This window comes from Schizosaccharomyces octosporus, assembly GCF_000150505.1.
Source record: "Schizosaccharomyces octosporus yFS286 unplaced genomic scaffold supercont6.3, whole genome shotgun sequence".
NCBI lineage: Eukaryota > Fungi > Ascomycota > Schizosaccharomycetes > Schizosaccharomycetales > Schizosaccharomycetaceae > Schizosaccharomyces > Schizosaccharomyces octosporus.
The window spans coordinates 2565188-2578276 of NW_013185621.1; the positions used below are offsets into that span (position 1 = coordinate 2565188).

General features: G+C 38.4%; 5 protein-coding genes across 5 annotated transcripts; 4 read left to right on the forward strand and 1 right to left on the reverse strand.

The window, feature by feature from the left end:
- The first annotated feature begins 334 nt into the window (after positions 1–334).
- Positions 335–3903, forward strand: SOCG_01702 (alpha-glucosidase Agl1). Its single transcript, XM_013164655.1, has one exon. It carries the CDS (start codon positions 839–841, stop codon positions 3797–3799), a length of 2961 nt encoding a protein of 986 aa, XP_013020109.1. The 5' UTR covers positions 335–838; the 3' UTR covers positions 3800–3903.
- SOCG_01703 (brefeldin A resistance protein) lies at positions 3837–9055 on the forward strand. The gene has a single exon (XM_013164656.1). The coding sequence runs from the start codon at positions 4142–4144 to the stop codon at positions 8642–8644; it is 4503 nt and encodes a 1500-aa protein (XP_013020110.1). The 5' UTR covers positions 3837–4141; the 3' UTR covers positions 8645–9055.
- A 127-nt stretch (positions 9056–9182) lies between these two features.
- SOCG_01704 (NADP-dependent oxidoreductase) lies at positions 9183–10635 on the forward strand. The gene has a single exon (XM_013164657.1). The coding sequence runs from the start codon at positions 9269–9271 to the stop codon at positions 10316–10318; it is 1050 nt and encodes a 349-aa protein (XP_013020111.1). The 5' UTR covers positions 9183–9268; the 3' UTR covers positions 10319–10635.
- Positions 10569–11663, forward strand: SOCG_01705 (phosphoglycerate mutase family protein). Its single transcript, XM_013164658.1, has one exon. It carries the CDS (start codon positions 10778–10780, stop codon positions 11447–11449), a length of 672 nt encoding a protein of 223 aa, XP_013020112.1. The 5' UTR covers positions 10569–10777; the 3' UTR covers positions 11450–11663.
- SOCG_01706 (uncharacterized protein) lies at positions 11640–12702 on the reverse strand. The gene is made up of 2 exons (XM_013164659.1): positions 11942–12702; positions 11640–11870 (listed from the first exon to the last, which is right to left on the reverse strand). Exons 1-2 carry the CDS (start codon positions 12058–12060, stop codon positions 11858–11860), a joined length of 132 nt encoding a protein of 43 aa, XP_013020113.1. The 5' UTR covers positions 12061–12702; the 3' UTR covers positions 11640–11857.
- Between the last annotated feature and the right edge of the window lie 387 nt (positions 12703–13089).

Genomic DNA, 13089 nt, shown 5'->3' on the forward strand with positions numbered 1-13089 from the left:
AGAACAACAATGTCAGGAGAATATTTATCTCTAACTAACATTGCACATGTCTCAGGTCGCTCGAGATCCTTTTCCTGACATGTCAAGAAAAACATAAATTGTTTCAGTGTCACCTCCTTCTCCAATTCTCCGCTACACCATTACGTCTGTTTCGCTCATAACTCCTCTATAAACATTCCGGTTTAGGTCAATTCGGCCTTAGCTATGTCAGGCAGACATCCATGAAGAGATCGTGGTGTCTCGTATTCGTGTCAATTACGTCTCTCTTACTTTCCATCATGCCATAGTTAAATTGAAAAAAATTATAAATTCAAACAATTTTTGAATACTTTTTTAGCATCCAAGCTTTGGTTTCAACAGTGTCTCGAAAGTATTTGCATTTCAACTCGAATTCTTTGAGAGAGAAAAAATAAACCATCCATCTCCAACGTTCCACTTTCCGTCTTTTCTTTTCTTTTCTTTTCTTTTCTTTTTTTTTGTTTTCCTAGCCGTGCGGTGTAATTGCAAGCTGAAAGTGATTTTTCATTGATAATTCATTTCATTTCTTTTTGGGTTCTTTCTCTTAGTTATTCAAAACTCGTTGCTTAATTCCTCTGTACTCTACTACGCAACCCTGTTTTTGCTTTTCTTTTCCTCCTTTCTCATCACAGAACTCTTGCTAATTCTGATTTCTTGTTACTTAATATCGTATTAGCGTTCATTTCTTAAGTAACAACATTTCAATAACACGATTCCTTGGAGGTTTTCTGATTGATTAGTATTGTTGTCTTTAATTGTTTGCTATTTCTCTTTTCTTTTGATTTTGGATCGCTCTATCATTCAAAGAAAACCAAAAAACATGCTGTTCTCGTTGGATCTGGTTTCCAAATCCATCTTCTTTATATTCCTTTGGTCTCTTCCGTTTCGATCAGTGGCCGATGACTCTGCAAGTTCCACAAGTTACCGTGTAGAACCAACACCCATTACTCCACAAGAGGGAATCCCACAGCGAATCTCTGTATATCAACCATATCGGGGAGGGAATTGCCATGGATATCGAGCCAAGGATATTTCACGAACCGACCAGGGTGTCACGGGTTCTTTGGAACTTATTGGTTCCCCTTGCTATGCTTATGGTACTGATTATAAAGATTTGCTTTTAAACGTCACTTACGATACAGAGGAGCGTATCCATGTTTCCATTCGTGATGCAAACCATACTCAATTTGAATTCAGCAACCGCCATGATATTTGGGATGCTCCCATCTACCACCCTTCCTCCTCTGTCAACCAATTCAATCTCCTCTATAACTTTTCCTTTAACGCGGATCCATTTGAATTTTGGATTACCAGAAAATCTGACGGAGAAGTCTTGTTTGATACCAGAGGCCATCCTCTGATCTTTGAAGACCAGTATATCGAGCTTACCACCAATATGGTGGATGATTACAACATCTACGGTCTTGCCGAAACTATACATGGATTGCGTTTGGGAAACAATCTCACTCGCACCTTTTGGGCCAACGATGAAGCTTCTCCTCTTGATCAAAACATGTATGGAACCCATCCATTTTACCTCGAACAAAGATACAAACCCGTGGATTCCAATTCCAATGTCAATTACAATTCCAGTAGCGAACAACAGAAAAAGTATACATCTGCCTCCCACGGCGTGTTGATGCTTACCGCCAACGGTATGGATGTTTTATTGCGTCCAAAGTATCTCCAATATCGAATGATCGGTGGCATTATCGATCTCTATGTTTATGCTGGAAGTGAAAAGCCACAAAACACGATTACCCAATTTATTGAATCCATTGGATTCCCTCAAATGCATCAATACTGGACCATGGGATTTCACATGTGCCGTTGGGGCTATGAAAACATTAGCCAAATCATGCAAGTCAGAGAAAATATGCGCAAATTTAATATACCAATTGAAACGTTTTGGAGTGATATCGACTACATGGACAGCCTTCGTGATTTTACCGTTGATCCCATATCTTATTCCCAAGAACAAATGATTGAGTTCTTCCATGATATCGAGTCCACTCATCAACACTATGTACCTATTGTCGATGCAGCTGTTTATGCTGCGAATCCTTCCAATCGTTCGGATGACTCGTACGGACCATACTATGAAGGTATCGAGAAGGATGTTTTCCTCAAAAATCCCGATGGAAGTCTCTACATTGGAGAAGTATGGCCTGGATTCACAGTTTTTCCCGACTTTACCAATCCAAAGGTTCAAGATTATTGGAAGCATGGTATCCAAAACATGTCTTATGCTTTTGGATCCAATTCTTCAAGTTACATCCCTTTCAGTGGATTATGGCTAGACATGAATGAACCTTCCTCCTTCTGCGTTGGATCATGCGGCTCTAACCTCGTAAACTCGAATCCTGTACATCCACCGTTTAAGCTTCCCGGTGAACCAGATGACCTTACTTTAAATTATCCTGAAGGATTCAACCTTACAAATAAGACTGAATATGCCTCTGCCAGCAGTGCTTCCTTAAGCCAGTATTATGCCACTGCGACTTCCTCTATGCAACCCGTCTACCCAACAGCCGTTCCCATCGGTCAACAACCCAAACACGACATTAATCATCCTCCTTATGCTATCAATACAGAACAGGGAAATCACGACTTGGCCAACCACGGCGTCAGTCCCAATGCTACTCACCATGATGGAACCCTTCGGTACGACCTGTTCAATATTTACGGATATGGAGAAATCAAAGTCACGCATAAGGCTTTGACTGATCTTCAGCCAAAGGTACGTCCATTTATTCTTAGTCGCTCGACGTTCTTAGGCTCCGGTGTGTATTCCGCACATTGGCTTGGAGATAACCATTCCAACTGGCCGAATATGTTTTTCTCAATCTCCGGAATGATGGTGTTCAACATGCTGGGTGTCCCTATGGTCGGCGCTGATGTGTGCGGCTTTCAAGACAATGCGGATGAAGAATTGTGTGCGCGGTGGATGGCCATGGGTGCTTTTTCACCGTTCTATAGAAACCATAATCAGCTAGGTAGTATTCACCAAGAGCCGTACTTATGGGCTTCTGTTGCCGAATCTTCACGTCGAGCTATGAACATCCGTTATTCCTTATTGCCATATTGGTACACATTGTTTAGACAAGCTTCCTACGATGGAAGCACTCTTATCCGCCCTCTCTTCTTCGAGTTCCCCGACGAACCCTCTTTAGCAGGAGCTGATCGTCAATTTTTAGTTGGCGATTCTTTGTTGGTTAGTCCAGTTTTGGAACCCAATACAACTACAGTTAATGGTGTTTTCCCTGGCGATGAAAACACCGTCTGGTACGATTGGTATAATCATACCGCTATTGAACACAAGCCTTATGAAAACAAGACGATGGATGCTCCTCTTGAACACATCAACGTAGCTATTCGTGGCAACAAAATTATCCCTATGCAGCAACCTGCATACACTACTGAAGAAACTCGCAAAAACCCATTCAGCTTGCTTGTAGCTCTTGACAAGCAAGGAACTGCGTACGGTAATTTGTACGCTGATGATGGCGTTTCTCTCACTCCTAACGCTACCTTATGGGTCGATTTCTCGGCCAAATCCAACAAGTTATCTAGTTCCTCTTTCGGTACCTACAATGATCATGTACCATTGGCGAATGTCACAATTTTAGGTGTTTCATCTTCTCCTAAGCAGGTTCTATTCAACGGTAACATCGTTAACTCTTATACCTATTCAGACTCGATTCAAGAGCTGATAATTAACAATCTGAACAATTTTACTTCTGCAGGTGCTTTTGCGAGTAATTGGACTATAACATGGTGAACCTCGACCGTTTCCCATTATATCCTGTCCTGTATTTACACTGCGAGGACATGAATGTAGAATAATTTAATGAATATTTAATTTTTGTTCTCTTTAAATTTCAACGTTATTTTTTCTTCTTTTTATGGCAACAACCAATTCCCGTAAAAAAGTTAAGGATACTTGCTGCAGTGTATTTGTTTTCTAAACCTTTTATTATTTCCATTCATAAAACAAACCGCCGTGTTAATTCACTTTGCGGTTTGAAATTCCTGACTGTAACTCCTTCCCTACGTACAGATCGACCTCCTACCTAAAATGACCGTTATGCTAAAGATTTATAAACATTATTAGCCGCTTCGAATGAGATTTAATGAAGAAAATAAAAATAAAGGGTCTATCGAAAAGAAAGCTTCGGTAGCTTATTGTGGATTTCGCAAAAAAAAATATTTCAGAGTTAAAAAAGTCGACGTCATTGGTTCTTACAGCATCGTTCATGCAAAATTTCAATTTTCACATTCACTAGCTCCTAAGGTGGAAAAGGATAAACCTAGAATCTCCTGTGAATTAATTGGAAATTTGGAAAAGGTCATGGAGGAAAAAGCTGATCAACAAAATATTGGTACCTCAGGACCTGTAAGTGAAGATGTAGAGTCAGCACGAGAGTTTGAAAAAATAATTAAGGAGTATGCGGACACTCTGCAGCAATTTGGGATTCATGATCGGGTTACTGGTTTTAGCGCACGAAGATTCAAAGTCTTTGGAAGATTTAATGAACGATTGACGATTACTTCTCTTCTAGATCAGTTGATGTACCCGTTAAATGTCTTGTTCTCCAGAAAGCCTAAACGCGATACAATTCCTTTGATAAAGGAATTTGACGCTGTATTAGATCCAGGTGCTTTTTTGTTGGTTATCGGTCATGAAGGATCGGGTGCTCATAACTTGCTCAAAGTGTTGAGTGGCGTTGTCGAGAAGAATGAAACTTTGGAAGGAAGTCTGACTTATAACGGTTTGGACTATCATACAATGCACAGTCAATATAGAACTGATTTAAGTTATCACACTGATGACCATTCCTCAATTGCGACCATCAGTGTACGCCGTTTGTTGGAGTTCGTTTGCGCCTGCCGCCTTCCTGAAGTAAAAAGAGACGGTGTTTCTCGTCAAGAAACAATACAAAAAATATGTGAACTTATGCGAGATGCGTTTGAACTGAATCAATATTATGATCAACGCATTTTCGAAATTCGAAGTGGAGGTGAACAGAAACGTATCAGTATCGCAGAAACAATGTGTGCACGGCCATTATTTCAATGCTGGGATAATACCCTGCGTGAATTCGATTCAGTGACAGCTGCGCACATTCTTTCAAGAATCAAAATCATCTCCCGTGTGTTTGGAATGACTCTAACAGCAATTTCCAATCAGTTATCCGATAAAATTCTTCGAATGTTTGACATGATAACTGTTTTATACGAGGGTGAGCAAATCTTTTACGGCCCCTCGTCCCGTGTGAAAGATTACTTTTTAGGCCTTGGTTATGTCCCGCAAAGTCATAGCACTATTGGCGAATTTGTCACTTCGCTATTCTATCCAGAGCTTCGGATTGTAAATAAAAACCACAAAGGCTTTATACCATCCACTCCTGCTGAATTCCGTCAATGTTGGCTCGAAAGTGAGGATTACGCACGACTAGTATCAGATATAGATCAATACACAGAGTATCATAGTGATGTTTCGGCTTTTCGTACAAAGGACGCATCCAATACGCCTATTGTCAAATGGAAACGCTTTTTCAATCGCGTCCCCTCTATCGTTCCTTATAGACTACAAGTGTTGGCTTTTGCTAAAGTGACTTATTTTCATTATCTCCACGACTATTCTTTTCATCTAACTTTTATCTTCTCTTATATATTTCAGGGTTTTATGCTTGGGTCCATTTTTTACCAAATTCAAAATTCGTCTGCCACTCTTTATTCTCGAGGAAGCGTTCTTTCAGCCGGAATTATTTTTACCGCTATTCAAACAATGTCTGAGGTAGACATTATTCTTATGAAAAAATCGTTGTTTTCTGAACATCAAATTCAGTGTTTATACCAACCGTCGGCTACTTTGTTTGGTTCAACCATTATAGAATTCCCTCTTCGCTTGATATTTGTATGTATGTTTGACATAATTCTTTATTTCTTGACTGGTTTACGAGTTAATGCCGGTGCTTTCTTTACCTTTTTTCTGTTTACCGTCCTAATTACTTATTGTATGGCATCAATCTTTCGATTTATTGCTTTACTCTCAACGACTGCCGAAATAGCCGCTTTCATAGGTGGTCTTGCCGCCATTTATTTTATTGCGTTTTGTGGTTCTGTGATGCCAATCTTCTATATAGGATGGTGGTTCCGATGGCTTAGTTATGCGAATCCTATCCAATACGGGTATGAATCTGTTATGTTGAACGAGTTTAAGAACACCATATATAAATGTTCTTCGATCATACCGAATTTACAGTTTTCACTGAAGAACAACATATGCCCTTCTCCATCCAGTATAGCTGGAATTCCTAATATCATAGGCACTAAGTACCTGAGTACAGTTTTTCAATATAAGAGCTCCTTTTTATGGAGAAACTGTGGTATTATTCTTGGTTTCTCTATTTTTATTTTGTTGTTGTCTCTTGTGCTAGCTAATTTTATCGTGTATGATAGATCGTCTTCTGCTATTCCTGAGTTTCAAATGAGAAAGCTATACACAACTGTTCAAAGTTCATGGGCGAGAAACCCAAATGATGAATCACTGAAACAGAAAAAAGAATATGAAGCTCATAAGTCGATGGACGTCTCCACGTCTTTAAAAACGACGGATGAATTATCCCTATGCTGGAAGAACTTATCCTTTTACATCTTGGAAGACGGAGTACAGAAAAATGTTCTAAAAAACCTCAATGGATTCGTCAAGCCTGGGTGTTTTATGGCATTACTTGGTGAAAATAAGTCAGGTAAATCTGTACTTATCAAAATCCTTTCTCAACGCGGTGTAGCAGGAATTGTCGAAGGAGAAGTAACTCTGAATGGAATTAGGAATAAGAAATATTTACGGAAAAGAATAGGTTATGTGTCCAACAAACAGATCTTTGTTCCTCAATATACTGTACGAGAAACGCTTCGGTTACATGCTTCGCTTCGTCAAAGCGGAGCTGTATCTATCTCTGAACGATATAAGTACGTAGACGAGGTTATTGATTTTTTGGGTCTATATGATGTCGCTAAATTCATTATTGGTGATGAGGGTGGAGGTTTGTCCCTGTACCATAAAAAACTGACAGGGATTGGAATTGAGTTAGTCGCTAGGCCAGGATCTGTTCTTCTTTTGGACGAACCAGCATCAGGACTTGATAGTCAATCAGCTTGGATGCTTATTGCCACACTTCGAAAACTAGCAAACGCCGGTTTGTCAATTATATGTTCGACTTCACAACCTAGCTCTCGGCTTCTTAATTTATTTGATTCTTTACTAATGCTCGATGGGTATGGTCAGACTGCCTACATTGGCGACGTAGGGAATTACGCTCAATCTGTAACAAAGTATTTCAAAAGGCTTCACGGAAATGACGAAAACAGTGATAAAGATCCCGCTGATTATGCAATAAGATGTGTGTACTACTCAAACGAAAATGAAAAGACCGATTATGCGGCTGCTTGGGCGTCGACGGATGCAAATAAACACCTTCTATCCGAACTCGACCATCTGATGAGCAGCACAATGAGTGATGAACAAATACACTCCGAACAAGAGTTTTTGAGTAGCATGCCGTTCCAAACGTATAAAATTATGAAGCGGAATTTTATCCTTTATTGGAGAGACTCTACACTTCTCATGAGTCGTTTAGCGTTTAATATACTAGCCGGGTTGCTTATTGGATTCGCATTCTATAAGCAAGGAAACGGGGTACAAAGAACACAGAACAAAATGTTTTCTGCCTATATGTTAACGATTGCTTCTACCTCATTTGTTAACGGGCTGATACCAAAATTCATTTATTTACGTGACGTTTACGAATATCATGAGGAAAATTCTGCAGCTTATAGTCGTTCTGCTTTTATTCTGGCTTTCTTTATTACGGAGGCAGTAATTAATTGTTGTTTTGGGACACTTTTTTTCCTTTGTTGGTACTACCCAAGCGGTTTTTACTTAGATGGTCACAATACCCCCTTTTATGGTGGTTATGCTTGGTTGATCATGATGGCTTTTGCTCTATACTATACGAGCTTTGGTATTGGCATTGCTACTGTTTCCCCTAGTGTGGGTACTGCCTCTCTACTAAGTGGTACTGCTTTTGTGTTTGTACAATATTTTAATGGTATGGTCCAAGTACCTAGCCAGTTGGTAGGGTTTTGGAAGTGGATGAATGCCCTTAGTCCATATAAATACTTCCTTGAGGGTATGAACGGAAACAACTTGCATAATGTACCAGTTGTCTGTGAACCCACTGAAATGTATTTGGTAGATCCCCCTTCAGGATTGACCTGCGGACAATATTTCTTTGATTATATAAAGTCATCTGGTGCTGGCATTGTTTACAATCCCCAATCTATCTCACGCTGTGAGTTTTGTCCATACACTGTTGCAGATGAGGTCCTGGCCAATTTTGGATATTATTATCACCATCGATGGAGAAATTTTGGCATTCTTATAGGGTATGCGGCTTTTAATCTTGGGTTCGCGATAGTCATATACGAGATTATTAGAAGCATACCGTTTCATCGTTTTCTTAGTCTATTTATTAGAAAGCGAGTTCAGCGTACTCGTAAGAAGTCCGAAATGTTAAACAAGAAAAAAAACAAGAATGGTGATTCTAGCGTCGCTTGAGTTGGCACGTATGATTACGTTTGTTTATTAAAAAACGTGTTGGCTCGACAAAGAAAAAGAGAGTGAAAAATTCGGGAAAATAATCTCCAACAAGAGGCCTAAAATGACTATAGGTTCTTGCAAAACAGAGACTCTAGGTTTTGTTTTGTATTGTATATTTTATTATTTTTTTGGAAATAATTGAACTTTCTTTTGAACGCATCTAAAAAAAAGAAAAAGAAAAAGAAAAAAAAAACCAATTAGATAGAAAAATACACCAAGTCTATTACTTTTGGAAAGGAGACCATCTTTCTCGTCAAAGTATACGAAACCTTTCAACAAGTATGTTTTTTTAATTTATACGTTTTGCATTGAATCGTTACAAACATGTATTTTCAGTAATTGCTGTTTAATGGAAATTTTTATTTCTTTGAGAATTCGCATGTTTATTTACTAACATTACATATGTCTTCAACTTATAATAAGCTTCGGTAAAGCATGCAAGAAAAAAAAACATTCGATGAGCTTCTTAGAGAACGGAAGGTATTTGTATTACTAATAAATAGAGTAAAGTAGCGAATATATAAAGAGACGCCGGCCACATAGTCAAGTTACACAGAAGATTACCATTACATTGTCAGTAACATGAGTTCGAATAATGCTATTGTTTTAAAGAAATATATTGATCCTACTGAAGGATACCCTAAAATTGGGGAACACTTTGGTTTGGAAGAACGCCCATTTAACTTGGAAGCTACTAAGGTTGATGAAGAGCATCCTTTGCTTTTGAGAAACATTTACACTTCTATTGACCCTTATATTCGTATTCGCATGCAAAATCCAAAATATAAGAGTTATCTACCATCTTTGGGAATAAATCAAGTGATTCCAAACTTGACACTTGCTGAGGTGGTCAAGTCAGCAGTCCCTGAACACAAAACAGGCTCTCATGTCATTTTCATGAGCGGCTGGGAAGAATACACATTGGTGCCCAAACAGGCTATGGGCATGGTCCAGTCTGTGAACAACCCCTACAACTTACCTTTGATGACCTTTGTTGGTGCTTTAGGAATGCCCAGCCAAACCGCATACATTGGACTCAAGCATATTGGACAACCCAAGGCCGGTGAGACGATCTACGTCTCTGCCGCCTCTGGTGCTGTTGGTCAGGTTGTAGGTCAATTGGCAAAAGCCATGGGCTTGTACGTTGTAGGAAGTGCTGGATCGGACGAGAAGATTGCTCATTTGAAGGAGATTGGATATGATGCAGTCTTTAACTATAAAAAGGAAAGTGTTCATGAAGCTCTTCCTCGTGTCTGTCCTAAGGGCATCGACATCTACTTTGAAAATGTTGGAGGTGAAACATTGGACGCCGTTCTTTTGAATGCAAACTTCCACGCTCGCATTATCTTTTGCGGTTGTATCAGTCAATACAACAATCCCAATCCTTATGGTTTGAAGAATTACTCTCAAATCCTCACCAAGAGTATTAAGGTGGAAGGCTTCATTGTCATGAATTTGATGCCTCTCTACCAAGAGGAATACTTCCGTGAAATGCCCAAGTTAATTGCGGAAGGAAAGCTCAAATACAAGTATGATGTTTACATGGGTTTAGGCTCTATTCCTGAAGGTTTCCTTGCTGTTCTTCAAGGCAATAACTTTGGCAAAGCACTTTCCAAGATTGCGGATGAGTAAACTCTCAATCGGCCGTCTTGCGTTTTACTTTTTACTATCTTTTACGAGGTATTGCATTTCAGTGAATTATAGGAAGTTTCCATAAAGTAAACAATGAAGGTTTTATTAGTATAGTGTCATTCACTGCCTTTGTATTTTCATCATATAAAATTTATGACTACAAATTTATACGATTTAGAATATATAAATTTCTTTTATTTTTTTTTTATGAGATTAAATAAATAAAATACTATTAAAGTCGTGAAGTGCAGGTTTTCGCCGTATTGTTCACATGATGAAAAGAATAGCCACCTTACTGCATATTCACATCACTTTGAATACACGCAAACGTATAGTCATGGAAATTCCAAGTATGGTAGATCTTGATTTCATAAGTATGGTATATATTGCACGGCATGTTATGTAGTAGGAAACCAAATCTTGAAAGTACCAAGGATAAAAGATATCAAGTTTGGAAAAATGGCTTTTTCTACTAGACAGGACGATAAGAAGACTATTTACTTTTTACGCCATGGACTCGTGGATCACAAAACTGATGAGGAAGGCGTTCATAGAGATCATGATCCCATGTTGAATCATGAAGGTATAAAGCAAGCTGAACAGGCTCGAGTTCAGCTTCGAGATGCAAAACTTCCTATAGAGATTATTTTTTGCTCACCTTTGCGTCGTGCTATTGAGACAATGCAAATTGCGTTTCAAGACTACATTTTCGAGGATCATCTTCCTGTAAAGATCCTTCCGACTTTGCAAGATTGCGGTGATTGGGAATGTAATGTCGGATCACCTGTCCCAGAGTTGGAGCAGCAATTCCCTCGATTCGACTTTTCAGCATGTTATGAAGACAAGGTGTATCCTCGAAAGGAAGGAATTCACAAGGCTGATTTCGAGACAAGTGTAAAAAAGACAGAGCAGTTGGCTGAATATTTTGCAAGAATACCTCAAAAGAGCTTTGCAGTAGTAACCCATGGTGTCTGCATTCGTCTCTTCTGTGGTTTCCAAAAGCCTGGTGAAATGCTAAATGCTACACCCAAGGACGAGAATTCGTTTAGTGCTGGCCAGCATGGAGGCTATACCTTCCATTATTACAGTGATAAAACTTGGAGATTTACTCCACTTGAAGAAAAAAAGTAGACAAAGCAATTCTTAAAGAGATGCTACTGAAAAACAATTTATGTTGAAGACCCTAAGGACCCTACTCAGTCAGCATGGTTGTTTGACGACTTTTAACGACCTATTGTTATGATTCTACGAGATGATAATCAAAAAGGATATGCCTTTTTTCTAGTAATAATAATACCCTATTTATTATGATGCTACGTGAATCAATGTGCAGTTTAGTAATAGAAATGTAAACAAGTATAAATTAGTAGCATAAAGATACGTTAGTAAATAATAGTAGTATCAGTATAAATATCATAAAAAGCAAAACAGTTGAATGGTTGTCGATACACAGTTGCAGTCGGATGCCTAAGACTTGTCAACCGGCAAAATGTAAAATCATGAAACCAGATTGGATCACCAAAAAATTTCAAAGCAATCTCAAGCAATAACACTAAAATCAAAACGTTAGTCGTTTTCAACAGATATTACAAAACAAATATTTAAGCAAAAATGTAAGCATACCACATTGCAGGAGGTTTGGGTTGATACCAGTGAGCTCCACTAGTGGTAAGAGTAGGTTTAGAAGGAGTGTTATTCATTAAAGAAGAGCTTGATGCGTTGGTGTTGTTCATAGATTCCATATTGCAGATTCGAAAAAAGGTCAAAGTCGTCTTAGGATCAAAGAGCTAATACAAGTGGTTTGGTAAACAAATCAAGCTTGGGTGGAGGATTCTATCAGAAAAGACCCTAATATATATGTTTTAGTATAAGTAACACTCAGATGGACCCCAACCGCCCTTTGTTTTCATTTTGTTTCTCTTCCCATTCTTCTTAAACAAAGCTTCCCATTGTTCAGTCAGGCTCAAAGAATCCTCGTCATCGGATTTAAACAATAGAAACTTGAATATGTGTTATTATATAAAGAATAGCTCTTTTTTTTATAAAAAAAAAAATATACAATGGGGTTTTGGATACTTACAAAGCGATTCTTTCACCTAGTCACAAACAGCAGATCGAAGTAAATATGGCTTGAAGCGAGATATCATTGGATTGTAGGCATTCTTTGATTTCATTTATGTACCTTCATAAGGGAAGGATATAGACTTACAAATGATTTCCTATATTGTATATGATGAGGAGTACACTGCAATCATAAAACAAACTTTCAATGGGAAGATTAACACACTTCTAGCGTTTTGTTTCTAAACTGACGAAACTATTTTTAACTGAAATGTTTATGGAAATGGTCATTAAACTTGAGTTGAGTGCTTGACAGGACAACACAAATCAGGCGCGTTACCTGTCAAGTGACAGACATGGGAAATTCAATAGCCGAAACGTAAGCCAAACTAGCATGCCTAAATCAGCAAAAACAAAAACCGTCCTACCCTTGTTATGAGCAATCGAATTAAAGGAAAATTTTCTTCAATGATATTGAACTCACAGTGGTTTAGTAATACACGCTACATCCTTTCTATTCACATAAATGTAAATCATACTAAGCATGGAATATGCCATTATCTTTTCTAAGTCTATTTATTTATTTATTTATTTTTGCAAGCTCCCGTTAAGTGTCTGATTGGGAAGTCAGCAACATCTGCAATATGAAAAATCCTAAATTAACAAACTTCTTCTCTACACGTCCTATATCTGTAATTAGGACATGGGCA

Bases quoted from the DNA above. Each gene is read 5' to 3' on its own strand.
- SOCG_01704 (XM_013164657.1), top strand. From the start codon at position 9,269: ATGAGTTCGAATAATGCTATTGTTTTAAAGAAATATATTGATCCTACT.
- SOCG_01703 (XM_013164656.1), top strand. From the start codon at position 4,142: ATGAGATTTAATGAAGAAAATAAAAATAAAGGGTCTATCGAAAAGAAA.
- SOCG_01706 (XM_013164659.1), bottom strand. From the start codon at position 12,060: ATGGAATCTATGAACAACACCAACGCATCAAGCTCTTCTTTAATGAAT.
- SOCG_01705 (XM_013164658.1), top strand. From the start codon at position 10,778: ATGGCTTTTTCTACTAGACAGGACGATAAGAAGACTATTTACTTTTTA.
- SOCG_01702 (XM_013164655.1), top strand. From the start codon at position 839: ATGCTGTTCTCGTTGGATCTGGTTTCCAAATCCATCTTCTTTATATTC.